The sequence below is a fragment of the Sciurus vulgaris genome (assembly GCF_902686455.1).
Source record: "Sciurus vulgaris genome assembly, chromosome: 8".
Classification (NCBI taxonomy): Eukaryota; Metazoa; Chordata; class Mammalia; order Rodentia; family Sciuridae; genus Sciurus; species Sciurus vulgaris.
The window spans coordinates 58,452,070-58,472,585 of NC_136468.1; the positions used below are offsets into that span (position 1 = coordinate 58,452,070).

At 31.7% G+C, this 20,516-nt stretch overlaps 1 protein-coding gene across 8 annotated transcripts in view; it reads left to right on the top strand.

Moving 5' to 3' along the window:
• SEMA3A (semaphorin 3A) overlaps positions 1-20,516 on the top strand; it is a 465,420-nt gene that overhangs the window by 306,613 nt on the left and 138,291 nt on the right. For 7 of the 8 annotated variants that reach the window (XM_079151726.1, XM_079151725.1, XM_079151728.1 and 4 more), the window contains 2 exons: positions 14,243-14,400; positions 18,816-18,878. In XM_079151726.1, the coding sequence (XP_079007852.1) occupies positions 14,243-14,400; positions 18,816-18,878 (221 nt within the window). Of the gene's footprint in view, positions 1-14,242; positions 14,401-18,815; positions 18,879-20,516 lie in introns of those variants that run through there. The other variant, XM_079151732.1, reaches the window with a different exon arrangement.

Sequence of the window (20,516 nt, forward strand, 5' to 3'; positions counted from 1 at the left end):
GAATTAACCAGTTTTGACTAAATTAGAGATTAAATATTTATTGCATTTGTTTCATCACCTTTCTCAGTCTTCTATTTATTACTTAGTCTTTAATTTATAAATTTATAATTAAAAAAACTAAATTCATACCAAGGAACATATTGAAAATGTAGGGCCTTGTTCTTATAGTACTGTTACCCTCCAAAAAAACAATAATAGCAGACACTAGAGTTCAAAGAAAGAAATTGGTTTGTCTTCATTTCTCAAGATAATTATATTAGGCAATATCCACATTTCTAAAATAATTTACACCGAAGTGTTTTCCCCCAAACATTTAACATCTAAATACTTTTTCATAAATTCCATCATGTTTTTAACAATCAAAGTTTGACATTAATACAATGCTATCTCCCGAAACATTCCTTGAAAATATGAGTTCTCTTATAGGAGAAAAAGGGGGGCTTTTATGTCCTACATAGTTGGAACACACTGGATTTAAGTAGGATTTTTTAACAAAATGTGTATGGCTAGACCTTCCAAAGTCTTTAATTTTATGCTAATAATATTAATGATTATAATTAATAATAATATTATTAGTCTGCTAATATTATGCTAATATGCTATCATGAAATATCTATTACTTCCATAAATTCAGTTTTATACCATTTATGCAGCATCCAAGGAAACTGATGTTTGATGGAACATACCAGTAAAGAATTGTTTATTCATTAATATGCATGCTTGTTTTCAGCAAGCAAAGAAACAGGGTCAACTTTTTTTAAAATTATGTATTTACATATATATGTAAACTGTCATATAAGTTACCCAGAAAATAGTTTCTAACTTGTACTTGGGATATGTCAGATTTTTGTCAAAATGCTTTGCCTGTTTAGTTGTCTGTTTAATAAACTTAGAAGTAAGGTAGAAGGTAGAGAGGAAACAAAAGGCTGTATAATTCAAATTCAATAAAGTAACATTTTGAACCTCAATTAATATGCCTTTACCTAAGGGGAAATTAATGGTAGAATTGTTTTAATGATAACAACAAACATTTAGGGGGAAAAATGACCACAAAAGTAGTTTAAAGTTAAGTTTAAGTATCCATTTAAATATAGAGAATAATGTAATATTTTAAAATTTTTCTTCCTTTGGGAAGAAAATACCTATTTTCTATTCTTATTTTGTTTGTATCACACAATTATAAGAATACTATGGTGAATGATAACCTCTCTGCAGGGTATATAGAACTGACATGTGTTTTTCTCTGAAGGTTACAACTACACATAGCTCAGATGCTCCCTCTTTCTTTGATGTCTACAAAAATGATTAGTGACTGTGTGCATGTGGATGGTGTGCCTTCCCTGACAAGCTCACTTTGCTGGACTCTGTTGATAATTGGTACTTTCCCAACAAGAGCATTTTCAACTACCTGAATCAAGACTTTCATAGCAATATCACTTACTGCTTCTTGACAGCTAATGAAGTGGCAAAGCAAGACTGATAAACTCCAGAGCATACCGAAAGGGTGGGTGCGGCATTTTTTGAAGATTCTGAATTACTAAATGAGGTGGAAGTCATTACCTTCATCTAACAAACTCAACTGTGAACTTTTAAACTAATTTCTAGATTTTTAAGTTGAAGTGACTTCTCTACCTTGAATACTTGGAAATGATAAAACGACGAAATTATAATTGGGAACGATAGACTTTTTTTTACCCCCTCAGTTCTCCAATTCTACTAGTTTCTACAACTTTTTGACTTTTATCAGTAGTGACATTTAGCCTAATAAGAACCAAATGCCTGTTTTAAATAATTTTATAGGAAAACATAATAAAACAAAATTTTTAAATCTTGGAAATGTTATAAAAATATATTGCCATTTAGGGACGCACTAAACACACAACAGCTTTTAAAGCAGGTTTTGAGAGAGAGGTACATAGATTGTTATTTTCATAACAATTTATAATTTGATGGAGAAGTTAAAAATAATATCTACCAGGTGTCCTCAAAGAAATGTTTCAATTTTAAATATCTAAAATTATTTTCAATAATTTAACCCAAAGTTTATTAATAAACTATAATATAAAGAAGTGAATTTTCAGAGATACACTTATTTTCATTTTTTACATGCAAAATTAATAAGTACTAAGGAAATGAAATAATTAAGACATCTGTGACATTAGATAAAGTTATATGATTCTTTCAGTTTCTCACATTCAAACACTTGGAGGGTTTATTAGAACTTACTAGCATGAACACATTTGCTCTTCCTCACATGTGAGGGAAAATCATCCCCGTTATTCTCCACTTTCAGACTAATGGGAGTCTCATTTTGAATGAGTGTAGTGACGAGCAGGGATTTAAAGCAGATCATATTTCATGCTAAACAATGTTTATTACTTATAATTCTAACATTGTTATTAATGTTTTGTTTTTATAAAAGGGACACAATCACATTTTTATGAAGTATAGGAGGAAGTTTGATGAGAAATTAGCTTATGCCCCCAATTTTGAAGAAGTAGTAAATCTGGTTCTGAATTAGGCTTTTGTCTTGTGGAAATAAATGTCTGTGTGTCCTGCAAGGGTCTAGTGAATCTTTACTGTCTATTGTCCTGTCTAGCCCAGAGGTGTGCTTGATTTAATGGGCCCTGGGAGAGCAGGGATTTTCAGTAAACTAGCTGGATTTTTTGCTTTATTCTGGGGAATCATGAGTTGTCCTTAGGGGTCTTAAACCAAACCTGGCTCACATTATATTTAACTTCAATCCCAGAACATTTCTAACTGTGATCTAATTTTAGAATATTGTATTTATGGCAGAAAATACTTGGAAAATAAATGGAACAAACTAAACATGTCTCATTTGCTACATAAGAGAAAAATGCTTAAATTTCTCTTTTAATTTTTTCCTGTACCATCAAAATAAATCTAGAATAAATCCTATCAGATAAATTTTGTCAAAATTTTGTCAAAAATTATAGGAAAGCTTTCTCCTACCAAATTATCTATGTGACAATTTCCTGTTTCCTCCTGTTATTTGTAGATAGGGACAAATTATAAAATGTCAATAGATTGCTGTGAACAAATTTTATTAGGGAATCTGATTCAGAGTTGTTAAAAAAAATTGTGAAGTGTCTCCATTCCAAATTAAAACATGCTATTATTAAAGAAAAATGTATAATATGCCATCTTATATAGAATGTCACTGTCAGTAAGATTAGTGTCCCCAGAATACATTGCATATATCTTCTAGGAATTCTTGAATTCATTGGTTTTCAACATACTCATCTCCCATCTTCTTCTCATCCTTCTGCAGAGAATTCTAACCCTAACAAAATGCTTTTATCAATAAGCCAGAAGCCTTCATGATGAAATTGTCTATTCTAGTTAAAGAAGTAGGACAAGCTAGGAATGCCACATGACCATTCTCTACAATCCCTTAAACCACACTCGCCCTGGTCCACCACCACCACCAAATAAAGGAAGGAAGGAAACAACCACACAACTGTGCCCTTCTGATTTGGTTACTTGATTGATCCTGAAATATGGTCCATGTGCTCTCCTGGGTTTTCCTGTGACCAAGTCTCCCTTCTCACCCTAGGAATTAACTGGGAGTTTATATCAAATCAAAAAAAGACATCCATGAACACTGAAATGAACATGTTCTCCAGTATATTTGCATTTAAACATACTGGAGAACAGTTTTTATCAGTGAATAAGGAAACCTTCCTTCTTAACACAAACATGTGCTGAAATGGAAATAATGGAAATATCCTGGATGAAGTATTCAATCTTTTTCTTCAATAAAAACTCATTTTTCTCAGTTTTAGAACAATTCAAATACATTATTCTTAAGCAGTTTTTTAAGAAAATTCTTAGTAGACATATGCAACAGATAATGGGTGATGATGGTTTCTCCCTATTTAATTCTCTATATGTTAATTATTTTCTACAGTTTTACTATTGAAAAATATTATTATACAATTAGTAAATGTCAGAAAATCTGCTTTCAGCTATAGGAAATGTAGTTATATAGAGACCACACTAAACCATATGCTGTGCTATATGTTAGATTTTTTTTACTGTATGAAACAGACAGCCTCCTCTTTTTCTCTTGCTAATGATCACCATTCATTGTTATTTAATAAACACTTGATGGTGGACTGATAGTAGAGACTTTCCTATTAAGGAGTGTCATAAATAAAATGAAGACATAGAATCAAAAACAAAGTTTTGATCTCTGGATTACTAGCCATAATGCAAAACACTAAAAACACAAATTTTAAAGAAGTACCTAATGCTTTGATATTAATTTTTTACAGACTAACCATCTTACACAGAAATGAGTGATCAATAGCAATTCATATTGAATTAGCAATTTTAATCCACACTAAAATACTTATTTGCCTTATGTAATTCCATTTAAGCTATTTTTATTCTTCCAAGGAGAAGTAAAAATTAATATGGTGCCTAATTTATTTTGTAAGTTCTTCACAACTATCATTTTTTGTTTATGTACCCGTTCCACAAACCACTACCAATAACAGTGATCAGGCAGCAAAAACCAAGGAGAAAAATAAAGCCAAAATTTTTCAAAATTTTATTTAGAAAGAGCATTGTATTTAAATCTGACTTCTGCAACTGTTAGTGGTAGAGTTACTTATGCTGTCTTATATGTAAGTGGTCAGACTTTTGGTCAGTTTAAAGATCCTTCTCGATCTCCAGTTCAATGATTAATTATCAAGTTAACTATTTCTTCTGCATAATTTGATATGGCCCTGTGTTAACCTTTGAATCTGAGGGTATGTACCCTGATAGACTGGCATGCAATTTATTCACTTCTGTGTGTCTTTATTAAATCACAGTGGGGCATCAAAGGGGAGAGTAATACCTGCTAACTCTCAAGCCTTCCATGAGAGGTGGCTTCTAACTGAACTTTGAAGCACAAGAAAGAATAAGGAAAATAAACCGGAAGCAGGAGGGGCAGACAAGGGTTACAAAAGAGCTAACTGGCTGTTTGGATTGTGGAAATTTATAGAAACCAGGATAAAATAAGGTAGCTAGGAAAGATTAAGGATGGCAGCTTTTTTCAGATAGTGCTAAGGTAAAGGTAGTGGGTACATATGCTGTGTTTTGTTTTAATATATATTCTGGTTAATGTATATGGTGATGAAGAGTATACTAAAGTTGAAAGAAAATACGGATAGAGGACCAGATGAGTTGCTGTCAAAATAGTGTCCGTGTTCAACCCTGCTGGCAAAACAGAACTCAAAAAAGTCTGCTAATGTGATTGCTATATGTAAAACAACATAACAGTGCTTCACATGTGAAATTAAAATTAGCCATATTATTGTAATTTCTATAATTAGTTTATAAAAATTTTAGAATTTTGAAATAATCTAATGGGTCAATTGAACTTAATGTATAGCTAATTGGAAAAGCTAGTACATTGCCTGATATATAATGTATATTGTATGAATATATGTATATTCTCTGTTTTTCTTCAGTGTTTAATATTGCATATATTTCTCTGAGGTTTTTTGTTGCATTTTTAAGAAGAACAATGTGTTTCAAATAATATTTATTGAGATTCATGCTTTTATGTGCCAGGACTATGTATATGCCGGGAACCAACCATTTGTAGGCTAGACCTACAAAAATAACTAAAACGAACATATTTTAACTTCAGAAGGAAAGCTTAGGAGATAATGCAGTGAACAATCTACATATATATAGGGCACTGTTTCACAAAGAAAACAGGATGCACTGTCTCTTGGAAGGTCACAAAGTGCCCAATAGAGGTGAACCCTGAACACTAACAATGAATCTTCTTACCAAGCAAGTGAGGATGGAAGAATCAGAGTTCAGAGGGTCAAAGAACTCTCTAATCTGTGGACTATAAGTGATATATTATTGAGTGAATTGGTAATAATCCAATGTGTAAATATAATACATTTGTGTGTAAATATATTTGTATATTGTTGTACATATAGGCAAACAGACATTCACACAAACACTTATACCTACTTTGTTGGTAAATGAGAACAAAACAAGTGTGGAAAACATACAGAACTGAAATTACATAGATAAATCTCTCGGCATAATTTTAGGATTGAAGCAATTTTGTTTTAAAGAAATAGGAGTTCTACCCGATTTCTTCCCTTCTCTATATGACTCAAATTTTCTGCTTGGATTCCAAATGTATTCTATCTTGATTTAGTCAATTCCATAATAATTCCTTTTGTAAGATTTGATTTTACTAGAAGATGTTACCATGCTTTAATCTGTAGATTCAAGTGTATTTTAAGCTTAATGTCTATAAGCTATTCTTCATTTTATCTCAATATCACTTTCAAATAAAATTTGATTTTATTAGTACTTAGTTTGAAATTTTGCTAACCAGAATCAATCCTCCTCTTTCCTATTCACATTTTGGTGAACTATTTTCTTCTTTATCACAGTGAGGGAGTGAGATGGAAGACTTCAAAGCCTGTGAGTGTTTCCATGTGAAAATACACTCCAAAGTCTTTAATGTATTTTCTTGTGGAAACACACTCCATTTTCCCCATATTTTGATGATTGGTATGTTTCTCATTAAGCTGTGTTAGAGTTACCCTCTGATGTCATCTGGGTTCACTCCTGCCTTCACTCCACTTTACCTGTGTGCTATCCTTTAGTAGGCAAATAACACACACAATGAATGTGGGGTGTGTGTGTGTGTGTGTGTGTGTGTGTGTGTATACGTGTGATCAGAACAGTCCCTGATGTGCATGTGTTAAGGATGATGATAATGGTTTTACACTTTAGCTCCAGATGCACTCTTTATGGATATTTTCCAACAATATTATAGTGTTATCAGCTTTGATTGTTTACTAATTCTGTCATACCTAGAATATATGGAGAAATGTTCCAGATTACAGCATCCTATATCAAAATGTTTCAAGCTCCGCTCTGATATATTATTTTAATACTTGACATTCCATTAGTGTTTTTGCTTTTTTCAGTTAACATGTATATTTTCCTCTTTGTTCTTGTTCTCTTTTTTCCCCCCTGAGATTCAAAGGAAGTAGATGGAAGAAAAATGCCTTTCCTCCATCATCTTTCACCAGTAGAAAGTGTGTTTCTTTTGTACAAAGGTTCATCTGGAGGCAGGGCCTCATGTGGCTTGTTAGTATAAACCTAGAGAGGAAGTTCAGTTAGAAGATAGTTACAATAATTCAGGAAAGATATGGGGAGTTAAACTATTGGCAGTGAGTATGTAAGCAAAAGAAAACATAAGACAAATTGTTGTGGTGAGCAAAACTGGAGGGATAGATTGGCTCTGTGGATGATGAAAGGCTCTGGCTTGCATGAATCTTTGGATGAGTGATACTTGTAAGCAACTTAAAACATGCAGAAAGCTGGTGATGTCAGTAATGGAAAGAAAAAAACGGAGTGAACTCTATGTAAGTCATGTGGACGCTGAGATGTTTGTGCAACATCTAAATAGAGGTTTCTAGTAAGCCTTTGTTTGGCCTTTAGAGGGAAATATGTCTTAGAAGACATATATTTGAGACATGTCAAAATACTGTTAGTGGTGAAAGCTCCAATTGTAGATAAGATTGCCCACAGAGTTATTATTGTGTAAAAAGACCAAGTGGGAAGTAAATAAAATAATATAAATATTTAAGACATTGTTAATTTAGGTAACACGAGAGTAAGAGATAACCAAAGTTCTTGACAATAAGAACTTAATATTATCCAAATTGTACTCTTTTTAAAGATACTGTGAAGAAAAGTAAGAAGAGTCTGACCTCAGATTTCAGATAGAAATGGCTATCTTGACTTTCCAGCATATTTGCTCTATGACCTAGGGTATTTCCAATAGCCTATCGCAATCAATTTCCTTATGAGAAAAATAATGGGGAAGGAGAATTCCTACCTCACAGAGTTGTGAAACATAAATGAATATTCATGTATATCACTCCAGTTTCTGTCACAAAATAGGCACTTACAATGTGCTTCTCTTGTGTTCTTCCTTATTTGAATCATCTGGTCTTTACTCATTCTTGTGAATGGGAAGCTCTGCCATACCTCTTTCTTCTGATAAAAATCCTGTTCATTTTTTTAAGGCCAGGTTTAATTCCCTAGCTCCTTCTCCAAGTATTATTTGCTTCTCAGTATGGCATTATTTTTTTCCTTCTATTGGTTTCCATAGCTCTAGTTATCTTCTTTTTATTGTTGTTGATTTCATTTTTGTTTCTCCAAGAACATTGGTCTATCTTTCTATCAAGGTTCTATTCTTCTTCATACTCCACATACTTCTTATCCAAAGTATACGTGTTACACATAATAAGGAATTAATATGTGTTTGTGGAATGACCATTAAATGATAAAAATCAATTTCATCAGATTAACTGGTGAACAAATTATTTTCTGTATGTATTTTTCTCATTATAAAGAATGGAGAATAGATTCATATCACTGGTAGTCTTGCTCTTAATGCTTTATGAGAATATCTGAGGGAGAGTGAATTTCTCTCCCTGACAAAGTGTTTTAGGACACTTGAGTATTGTATGGAGTCTAGAAGTGGAAAAACTGTGCTTTGGCTGGGAATAGACCTGTATTCAGTCAAAGCTCAAGAGTGGGCACCTTGTGCCTTCATTAGAGAGTCTAAGTCAAAAAGTTGATTATTTACATCAACTATAAATAAAAATAATTTGGTGGATGAGAATCCTGGCATAAAATTGATTGAATAGAGACATTAAACATACGACAACCAGCAAATGCAATGAGATAAGTTAGTTAGCATCAGTCAAGAATAAGTAAACTTTATGCATATTTTGAGGGCTTAATTTTACTGGAATCAAAAGATAAATTTTTCTAAATACATTCAAGCAATACTTACCAAAATTTGTAAATTGAGAGAATATTCTCAGCATCACTAAATAAGTAAAAGCATATAGACAAACACTGGTATTGGTTCCATCAATGCTATGACAAGATCCATTGGCCAAAATTGGTAAGAGTGTAATTTGTCATTTGCACAGTTTATATTAGGGTAGTACTTGCCAAACATCAGTAGTGGAAAGTTTCTAATGGCACAGTAAAGTTTTTATAATTAGTACTTGGTGAAGTAAGAAAAATAAAATGAAGATATTGTGACTTTTCCCCTTGTTTAACTCATTCATCTGTGAAGATTATCTTTTGCTTTTTGTCCTCTCTGTTCATTTTGCTAGTAAAATAAAATACCTTCTCTTTTTTGTATAAACTGGTAACAAGAGTAGGTAGCCCTTGATTTTGTTGTCTTGTTCTTACAATGCAAAAAAAAGTTGTGATTCTGCCTGTGTTATATTTTTGGAATTTTTTTTGGTTTGGGAAAATTTTAAAAAGGTCAAGGAAGCACTAAAATACAGGATCCAAGATTTTTGGACTTTACTGAACTTTCCAATATTTACAAATATCTAGATGTGGTTATCATTTAGCCAAAATGTTTTGGCATCTTATAGACCTAGCTTTGAAAATTTTAAATGGAATGTTTGACTGTTCTATGAAAAGGACAAAGTTCAAGTCATGGAAAAAGAACATAAGCTGACACACACCAATGAATACACACAATTCATTTGAATCCAGCAACTGGTGAGGTCCTATTACTGTTCTGGCTATAAAACTTGGAGGAAGAAAAGAGATAGAGATAGAGATAGAGATGAGAGAGAGAGAGAGGTATCAGAAATCAGAAAAATAAGGAACAGGGTGACCATTTTTTGGATTTGAAGGTCAAGAATACAGGAGTTCTCCATCCTACTATAAAAAGTCTAGATCTGGGCAGTCTTGACTATTTTAGAAATCAATATTCATTTCACTGTCTTTTCTAGAATATGAGCCTGTCATTGTAATCATTTGTGAAAATCTCTGTTTATCCTAAACACAATCAGAACACCACAGGAACTATAAAATTTTATTATGTAGAGGTAAATCATCATGTGTGGTTTTGATGTACATTTCCCTACCTTTTTTCCATGTATTAGAATAAATGTCTAAGGACATTAGTTTATAAAATAATTTTCAATATCTGAATACTGAAGAAATTGCTGCTAATAACCTTCTTTGCCTTTTTTTACCCCAAAATTAATATACATTAAAGATCATGACGAATTCAGGGAAAAAGGGCAAACCTGCACATTTATAAATAAATAAATAGAATAAAATTAGAATTGACTCATTATAAAAATTATGACTTTTCTCCCATGATAATTTGGTAACATTTTCATTATAGGACACATCAGTTATAATTTATTTTTCTTTTTGTTATTAGATTAAATAGAAACCAATATAATTTAAAAAGTTACAAATTTCAGGAGACTTTTTTTTAACTCTATCACAAGAGAGGGTGCCCTACATGGAATTGATGACACTTTGTTTTTTTGATGACACTTTTATTTGGGATTATATGAATTGGTTTTTTTTCTGCCAAACCAACCATAACTTGTTCTTATTATCTATATTGTTTTATATTATACCAAAACCATATAGTGGTAATAGTTGATACTTATTGAGTACCAATTGCTTGCCTGGGTTTACAATCAGATTATCTTCCATTTTGTTTTTGAACAAAGTATAATGCTACTACATTATTTGGTAAATCTAGAATAAAGAGAATACTTCTTGAATTACTTTTTTAAATTTAAGAACATATTATTCATTAAAGAGTCCTTATTCTAAAATGGCATTTGATTATAATTCTACATTTACTTCTCTTTACAATTGACACAGCAGATAGAAATTGATGTAATGTCTCAACCAGAAAAAAAGGAAAAAAGTTGTATTATATAGAGAATTTCATACTTTTACAAAAGCTTTGGTCTTTTCAGATTCACCATAGATGAAAGAACTCCATGGAAATTTGTATTGTTCTTCAAAATAGCATTTTGTTGTTCTGCGACTGAATATGAGCACAGGCAATTGTGAGAAGGTATAGAAATGTTAACCAGCATCTCACATTACTGAATATTTATTTTAGTTTCAACACAAATTTATGTCATTATAAGAGGTTTAAATAAAATAACCTAAAAAATAAACACCTAAAATTCTGAAGGAATCATTTCAAACTTGAAGTCATTTAATATCAGTTGCAGCTGCATGTGTCAACACGTAGGAAAAACAAAATCACAAATTTAAATAAGGAAAAGAGAATAATGAGTAATCTGAGAACTAGATTTAGAGAGAAAGTGTCTGAGTTCAACTCAAGCATTTTTGCCTAAGAAAGTGGTAGGATAATTGAGGTGATCCAGAATTTACCTTGCTCATTGCCATGAGGGTCTCAGAAAGACTCCTGTCTCAGTTATAAAGCTTTGCAGAAAGTCCCTGTGATTAGATTGAAATTAGAATGAAAGGAATGAAGAGACAAAAAGAAGTACATTTTGAAAGCAATGGAAAATAGCTGTTAACCAGAAAGTATCGTCTGGTTTTTTTTTAATGGAATAGTTCAGCAGTAACATTTTAAAATGTGTAGTTTGTTTTCACAGTGATTTCATACCTAAACCATCCAAACTTTAATTTGTCTATATACAGAAACCAATAATTCTGCCAATCTTACAAAATTCAGCCTGTAACATAGTTTTCAATTGGAAAGGTATTTTCAGTGTTTGAAATTATACTATAGAAAATGATTCTTTTTGTTTAGAATTGAAGTTGTACAAAGTAACAAACAAAAAGAATACTTCATTACAGTCAGCATATTACATTTATATTTAGTATTAATATATGTCATTACAGAATTGATGTAAATCAAACAATACATCTCCATTGTTTTTGAGTTGTTGATAGACCTTTATTTTATTTATTTATTTTTATGTGGTGCTGAGGATCAAACCCAGTGTCTCAAACATGCAAGGCAAGTACTCTACTACTGAGCTACAACCCCAGCTCTCTCCATTTTTATTTATCCTTTTACTATACATTACTGTTGTTATCATTTTAGCATGATAAACCTTTGATAAAGTAGGTAAAAGATATTGTATTGAGTCTACTCCACTTAGACCCCAACTTCCTATCTGGTCAAGAAGATCAAACATATTCATGTTTACCTTCTACTGTTTAAACTGGTAGCCTTTGAGTGCATACTGTGCAAACTATCCAATGTGCTTTCACATGTCACCTTCACATTATCTCATGGAAGATGTATTAAGAATATATTATTAATCTCATTTTCTAGAAACAGAGACTCTAGCATTTAAGGTGTGCACATCAAGGGCACAAGTACTGTGGTGATGCTCCTGTTCTGGCTTATAGAAAGATGACTCCCAAATCTGTCTCAATACTAGTTATTCATATTTAACTTCTGCTTGATGATTACAGCTCTCACATGTGGTTTCGTTGTGATTCCTGTTAAAATCCACTTGTGTGTCTTTTGGTTGCCCCTTCCATTTCTTAATATCTTTATGAAAATATTTTGATTTAGCTGTGACTGACTTTTTTTTTTTTTATGTTTACCTAGCTACCTATTGTTTTGCTTCCCCAGTACAAGAATTGATTATAGGTTTTAGAATTTGAAGAAGAGTGAAGGGCATCTGTTTGATAAATATATCATCTTAAGTGGTCAGTCAATGCCTGAATATATTATGTAGCTCCTGCCTCTAGCACAGTACCTTTCCATCTGTACACCGTCTTGAAATTTCAGTCATATTGACTCTGAGTAGTATTGATCTTTTGCAAATTATTTGGATGCTAGTGAAAAGAATATCATTTAAATTCAAATATCAAGTAGTATATTCATTCTCTCTCTCTCTCTCTCTCTCTCTCTCTCTCTCTCTCTCTCTGGAGACTAATAGCTCTCATTCATTTTAGCCATGACTCACACAAATAAAACTCTCTTTCTTTCCTTCTTTCTTTCTTTCTTTCTTTCTTTCTTTCTTTCTTTCTTTCTTTCTTTCTTTCTTTCTTTCCTTCTTTTTTTATTCTTTTATTGTGGGGAGAAGGGTACAGGACAGTGAGGCCAGCTCAACAATTATCTCAATTAAAGAAATCTCATGAAGAAATCAGAAATGAACCTTTAAACAATTTGTTTACAGTTTTTGCAATTTTGCCTGTAAGTTAGATAGATAGAAAGACATACATTCAATTTAATGTTCTTTGATCTGATAATATGAAAAGAGAAGCAAATAAGTTGTAAATGATGAAATATTTCCTGACATGAGGAATGTTAATTCTGGTAGATAGGTCATTTATATGAATAGTTCCAGTAACTGATGATGTGTGAAGTTATAAGAGTAAATCAAGCATGCTGTACCAAGAAGTCCTATAAAAATTTCTTGTAGGTAACATTTGAACTGGCTTTTAAGAGTGGAGGCTATCTTGTCAAGGTGTCATGTAATTGTAGAAGTCAAGAGTAATGGCACAAAGGCCAAAACTTGGACAACTACACAGCATGCTTTCCTGCATGACAAAGGACATGAGCTAAGAAGCACTGGGATAAGGTCTAAGCTAAGGAACTTTAACCTCTATTGAACTTTAACCTCTATTGAAATCATATTTTTGATAACAAGATGAAAGGCATTAAGAGAGATGGATAAAGCAAGGCAATGTACCACATGTACATTCATGTATCACATGTTTTCTGGGAGTAGGACTAGGACAGTGGAAGGGTCTATATTGCTGCTTTCTCCCTGAAAGCAATTCTGCAGTTTGTGAATTCTGATAAATATTCCTACTATGTACTGGAAAAACCTGAAGCATTAATTCAGGAAACAGTTTTGAAAAATATAGATGGTGAAGTTAATGACATAATGATCCAAAAGACATACTGATCCAAAAGATATATTAAAATATCTCAATAAAAAGAGACTTCAAACAACCTAGGAGATTAAGTTTTATGTTTTCCACACATTCCCTCTGTCCTGTTGGCTCCTATACATACCCTTCAATCTATTGGTTTGGGACAAATAAAACTGCTTAAGCAAATCTTCATAAAATTGTGGAAGTTTATATACAGTATTGGCCATTCTACTCCATTACTACCTGTGAATTGATTTGTCTTTGCACTGTTAGTACAAAGACTCCCTTTGTACTAACAGTGCGTCATATTGAATACAAAATCAGCAAACTAAATGAGATAATCCCATTTCAATGAAATGTAAAAAGTTTAATTCCTGTGTATTTCTTAGTACCCTGAAGAATAACCACTGATTGATCATGACAGCAGTGAGTAGTCAGATTACCATGTACCAATAGCCTCTGCTCCTGTAGGATCTCACATTAACACCCAATGTTTTGCTTTGTTACCTTGCAGAAATGTTGGAATCCAACAATGTGATCACTTTCAATGGCTTGGCCAACAGCTCCAGTTATCATACCTTTCTTTTGGATGAGGAACGGAGTAGGCTGTATGTTGGAGCAAAGGATCACATATTTTCATTCAACCTGGTTAATATCAAGGATTTTCAAAAGGTATCTTCATTTTAATATATGCACTATAGTTCTTGTGAAACATAATAAGATATATAGGATTTTCTAGCTATTAAAGTGATAGCTTATAGAAAACTGTTTTAAATGAATATTTTATCTTTTTAAATGCAAAAAAATAATGACAATAACAAATCAATGATGTAGTAACATCAAGGAAGAAAACATAGATCATTATAAGAAATACTAACTTTAGCTTATCCTACAATAATTATATAATTTTTCTGCAATAGATTAAATAGCTGAACTGATTAGAAATACATCATCACGAATTTCATTCATTAAGTATATGTATGTGTGTTTATACATCTTTCTATATTGCCAGCAAATGTAAGATTCATCAAGGAATTACTCACATGCCTAATCTTATGTGCCACCCATGTTTGTAAATAAAGTTTTATTAGAAGACAGGGATTCTCATTAATTTTCATATGTTCTATGTTTGCTTTCATGCTACAATAGCAGAGTTGAGTAAGAGACAGAGACAGAGATAATCTGATCCACAAAGTCTAAGATATTAACTATCTGGCATTTTAAACAAAAAATTTGCTAACCCTGATTTAGATCGGTCTTCAAAAAATGAATAAATAAAAGATCAATCTTCAGGACGTCAGATTTTTGCCAATGTGGACATTTAGACATAAGTAAGATGCCAGTTTATCCTTATTCCTTATAGTGTTTTGTCTTATTAATAAGCTTATAGTTTGAAAAATAAACATGGATTGACAATCTAGTAGAAATTAGGCTATTAAATTTCCATGTGCCACCCTAAATTAACCATTTTTAGGTAGTCAATCCTTCCAATCTTATTTCCCTTAGGAATATAGGTCTTTATGAAATACTTTTCAGAGAATCATAATACAACATGCTTTTTGGAATATATACATGGCAGCATCAATGTGTGCTGCTTTTGTTTCTTAACACTGAGGGCTTTAAAGTTGTGTCCCTTGATTACTCAGAAACTATAACAGATTGGATGGTAGCTTCCAAAAAGTTCCTAAATTGTAAAAACTTTATGTTCTCATTGGAGAATGTTGTTTTAGGGACAAAGCAAAGGCTTATATTCAAATCTGAATTTAGTTTGAAATTCATTAGAAGTTAGATGACTATCATTAATAAATAGCCTTAAACGTGACTGTTCCATTTTCTTCCTAAAGAGATTAGATTCATTATATATAGTCATATAAAAGGCAACACACACACACACACACACACACACACACACACACACACATACATGTGTGTGTGGTATATAATATGGCATTTAAAAATCACTCAGGGTATTAATTTTTCTGATTTTTCCAGTTGATTGATTTCTAAACCTCCTTATATGATAACAATACATATTTCAAACTAAGAAAATTGCTGTTCATTTGTTTTTCTAAAATGATAAAAATATTTGTATTAGTCTTTCAAAAAGCTCACAAAAGAGATTTTTTTATTGTTTTATCAACAGGAAATTGCTCTTCATAAAATGAAATCAAAACCTAAGATGATTAACAAAAATCTGACATTTTAATTTTAGGAAATTATAACAGTTAAACTTGTCAGTATTCTTTCTACCATTTTGTAAAACGCATATATACGTAAATGTATACATGGATGGATGGTATATAAGCACAGATCACCTCACACTATGTATTTAATGTATTTAACATTTTTATTTGGATAAATATTCTGAATTTGGCTATGTTAAATTGTTTCTAAACTGAAAGGGACCAAGTTATCTTATAAAAATGTATAATTTTATAACTGAAACAAATCCTAGAATCACTTGTATACCTAGCATGCTTATACAAATATTATATATAATGTCATATTATTATAGTATCATATACCACCTGGAATTGTAATAAATATATGTGTGTTAATGAATTAATTCAAAGTTAAATGACTTGCCCATTGTTACAGTATTCTTGTTATAGTTTTTACCTTTGAGTTTAAAATTATCATTCTAATAATAGAAGACATTTTTCCAGTTTTGAAACGTTCATTAAAAACAGAATATTAATTTTAATTATATAATATTTTGTTTAAAAGGATGAACCCAATTTACTTAAGGATTTATATCTGTTTATTTATATTTGGTATGTTTTAATACTTTTTAAAACCTATATGTATATATCACTCTCATGATAATCTTTATAAGAGGTGCTATTTCATGTCATAAATAATTCTTCTTGATAATTTCACAAGGTAATAGTAAAGATAAAATGTGTGAGCATAAAGATAAATGTTGGGCCAATTCCTCTTCTTAGAGGCAAAAACACATTCTTAAGTTTAGAGGAGCCATGAAAGTTATTTACCTTAGTGAAAAGTACAGTCTCTTTAAGGCATACATATTTATTAAAGATCATAAGTAAGGGGGCAGAGGGTGGGGCTTGGTGGCAGAACACTTGCTTGGCATGCATGAGACCCTGGAATCAATCCCAAACACTGAAAAAAAAAAAAAATGAGTAAAAATTGACATGAATAGAAGCATGGAATCATAAAAAAAGAACAACTGCAAAATATGTCATAAAATATTTTGAATAGGAGGGTAAGAAATTTAGACAATTTTAGTTAAATGAAAAGTTTGGGGACAAAGGAACAAAAAGAACATAGCACGAATATGAAAATTATTTTTATTAATATTTGACATAACAGTGAAATCACAAAAGAATGCCCATATTATCTCAATAACCAACAATCAAGAGCTAAGAACTATGAGAACACAGATTGTCTTTTGAAATAAATACATATATTTGCATATATAAACATATACATGTTTAATAATCTGTGATTTTAGCATAATTTTTCTGGGAAGTAAATCTGACTGTCAAAAGACAGCTCTGCTATATATTATTACTTTTGTACCCTAGAGAAATTTATATTTTATCTCCTCCATGTAAACTTTAAGAAGAGATCATCTGACCTCTGTAGAGCCAATGTGAATATTAGAACTGTGGAATGGGACTGTACAGCCAACACTTAAGAATTTCAGGAGTCAGAAAAATGCTAATTGTAAGGATGATACATTTACTGTTCCTGAATATTCTTATTATGACTACTTTGTAAAAGCTTGTAGAACAAGTCAGATGACAGTTTTAATTTAGACATGCAGACATATGTGAAAAGTACATAAAAAGAATATGCAAATTAAGAGCTTAATGATAAAAATGAATGCATACTCAATAATTTCTGGGTCTTTTGTAGTTATGACATGAACTTGAAATGCATTTATTAAGTCTTCATGTGCTGTTTCAACATGCCCCAAATTCTTGCTTATAAATGTGTTGTATTTTGGTTTTTAATTCCCCAGATTGACTATCACAACCTTTGCCCAATGTGTGACCATATATATTGAATTATCTGGAGGTTTCCAAATGAATGGTAATCTTTCATTTTGAGGCTAAAAGCCTTTCCAGCAGACATGAATGATTAACTGCCACTGTCTCCGAATTTTTCTTTTACATATAACATTTTTTTTTCTTTTGAAATTCACTAAAATTACTGGGAAAAAAGAACAATGAGTTGTTCTGCCCAATACAGATAGATTCATTGAAATTGCTCAGAGGATCTGGAAAATTCTGTATTAAAATTTAAATGAGTGTATGTGGATTATTATTATGGAGAAAAATATATTCAACTGTCCAAGAGGTCACCAGTAACATCTTGGCTCATCTACCACTGTGACCATATTCACAAAATATGTAACCCTTTGAAAGGATAAAGAGCAAATATTACAGATGAAAACACAATTATTCCTCATCTAGTCTAAGTTTAGCCCATAGTGGGAGGGTGATTTTTTTTTTTTTTTTTGCTTCTTCATTTCCAACTTCATAATCCAAAAATATACAGTGCTACTCTTAAACATTTTCTCTCTCCAAAAAAGAAAAAAAAAAAAAAAGATTCCTTTGTAAACTGAAATTTCACACACTTTGAATTCTCATTCCAGCCTGTCATCCTGAGATTTGAACCAAAGAAATGAATCACAGCACCACTGTGTTAATATTTCAAAAATCACTACTTCCTCATAAATACTAATTTAGAAGAGTATGTGCCATATTCTGTGTTGATTTTTCACCTCTTCTTTAGATTCTCATATCCCCGGGATGTTCTTTCTCTCCCAATCTGGGAGCTTGTTCTTTCCACCTTGTACTATTCAAATCTATTGACTACATTAATTTGTCTTATTCAACTTCATGAATAGCAAAAGATAATGGGTAGATGGAGAATGATTTAGTCCACACCAATTAACTTATGTTATTAAAAAGTCTAAACTTAAAAGTTCCTGTCACATAATGCTTTATGGAAATTTCTTTACCTTAACTCCCCCAACCTCATCCAAAATATTATATAATGTTGGATCTCTCAGAGAACTTAATTGGCACAAATTATTGTTTCTTCTCTGTCCTTAGATTGTGTGGCCAGTATCTTATACCCGAAGAGATGAATGCAAGTGGGCTGGGAAAGACATCCTGGTAAGCATTAATCTACTAAATTATTAATTTTTAAAGTAATGTATTACTCTAGTTTTGTTCTGTGTTCTATTAAACATCATACTGTACTTTTGGACCTAATCACTCTCAAGGAATAAAATAATACTATTTAATTTTGGAAGCACTGATATTTTTATGAAAGAAAATGAGTCACAATAATAACATTCCTCAGTAAAGCAAACTACTATCTCTTTGGTGATTTATATATGCAAAGGATAACTAGAAAAATGCAATTTTAGTAGATACACTTGTATTAAATAAGTTAACTTCTTTCTGCAGGTTAATTTACATATGTTAATTATTCTTTAATTTCTCTTACATTATATTGTTTCCACTTCTAAATTATCATGTTTTAGTTACCCCTTTTTCTTTCTTTGTGTTCCATTCATTTCCTTCCTTCCTCTCATTTTTACAATAAATATTGATTTATAAATAAATATTGATTGAGATATAACTATATAATTGGCCTTGTCCTGGGCACCCTGGAGCCAAAGGTGAATAACATGCAACCTCTACACTGGTTTTACCATTATGAAAAGATAGGGGTCATTTTTCCTAAGATAAGCTTGGTTAGTAAAATTAAATGGGCACTGACCTGAGCTATTAGCCAAGTGTCTGCACAATTCATGGAAAGTAGTTATAATCACTTCAATGGATTAAAATGAATTACAGGATTGGAAACATATAATTTTATTATTTTATTTTTATCAATCTTTTGGAATGTCTAAAACACAGAGAAATAAATTTAAAAGTTTTCTCTGTTTTAAAGTATTGACATTTGGAAGGAACTTTCCCTTTGAGTTGCCTAAAGACATGCCGACCTTTGTTTTGTATAGATACACTATTATTACCAAGAGACAACTTGACTGATTTATAGCAACTGCCTAAAATCATATTTAGATTTAGGAGGATGTAGAGGGAGGATCTGAGTTTATGGGAAAAGAAGGCCTCAATTATTAGCAATGTTGGCCATTGGTGACAGAAGGTAGATTAAAGAGCACAAAGCATAGGTAGTCCCCATCCTTGATCCACCTAAATATGAACAAATATGGGAAATTCACCCTTGAAAATTATATAATATAGGTATTATGTTAAATGATTCATGATATTAATTAAAAATGGTGAAGCAGACTTTTTTCAAGACTTCTATAATGGAATTTTGTAGGTTGGCAGAGAAATTGAGCTCCAATCTGAATACAAAGATAGGCAGAGATATATAGTCATGGAGCAGGATGGGGTCAGTGGGTGGAAAATCACTGAAACATCAGGAGTAAGGGGAATTCTGGCTAAACTGATCTGACAAGATTATTGCTGAATGCAGACTGGGTTGGACAATGACAAGGGTAAATGTGATCAGATATCAAGGGAGGGGGATTTTTTCTAAATAGACCAGCAGAATTCTTGCTAAAATCAAAATCAAACTAAGCAGAGATGAATTCAGAAACCCTGTGAAGACAGTTCAGGGGCGCCTGACTAGAGTAAGGTCAGAAGAGAGTCAATGTAAGTCACTCTATACCTTGATCGTACTATAAATATGCAGACAAAAAAAAATTCTTTCAAATTATATATTCTCCAAAACTGATACAGATGTTGAGACTTTTGGAAAGAAATAAGTAAAAA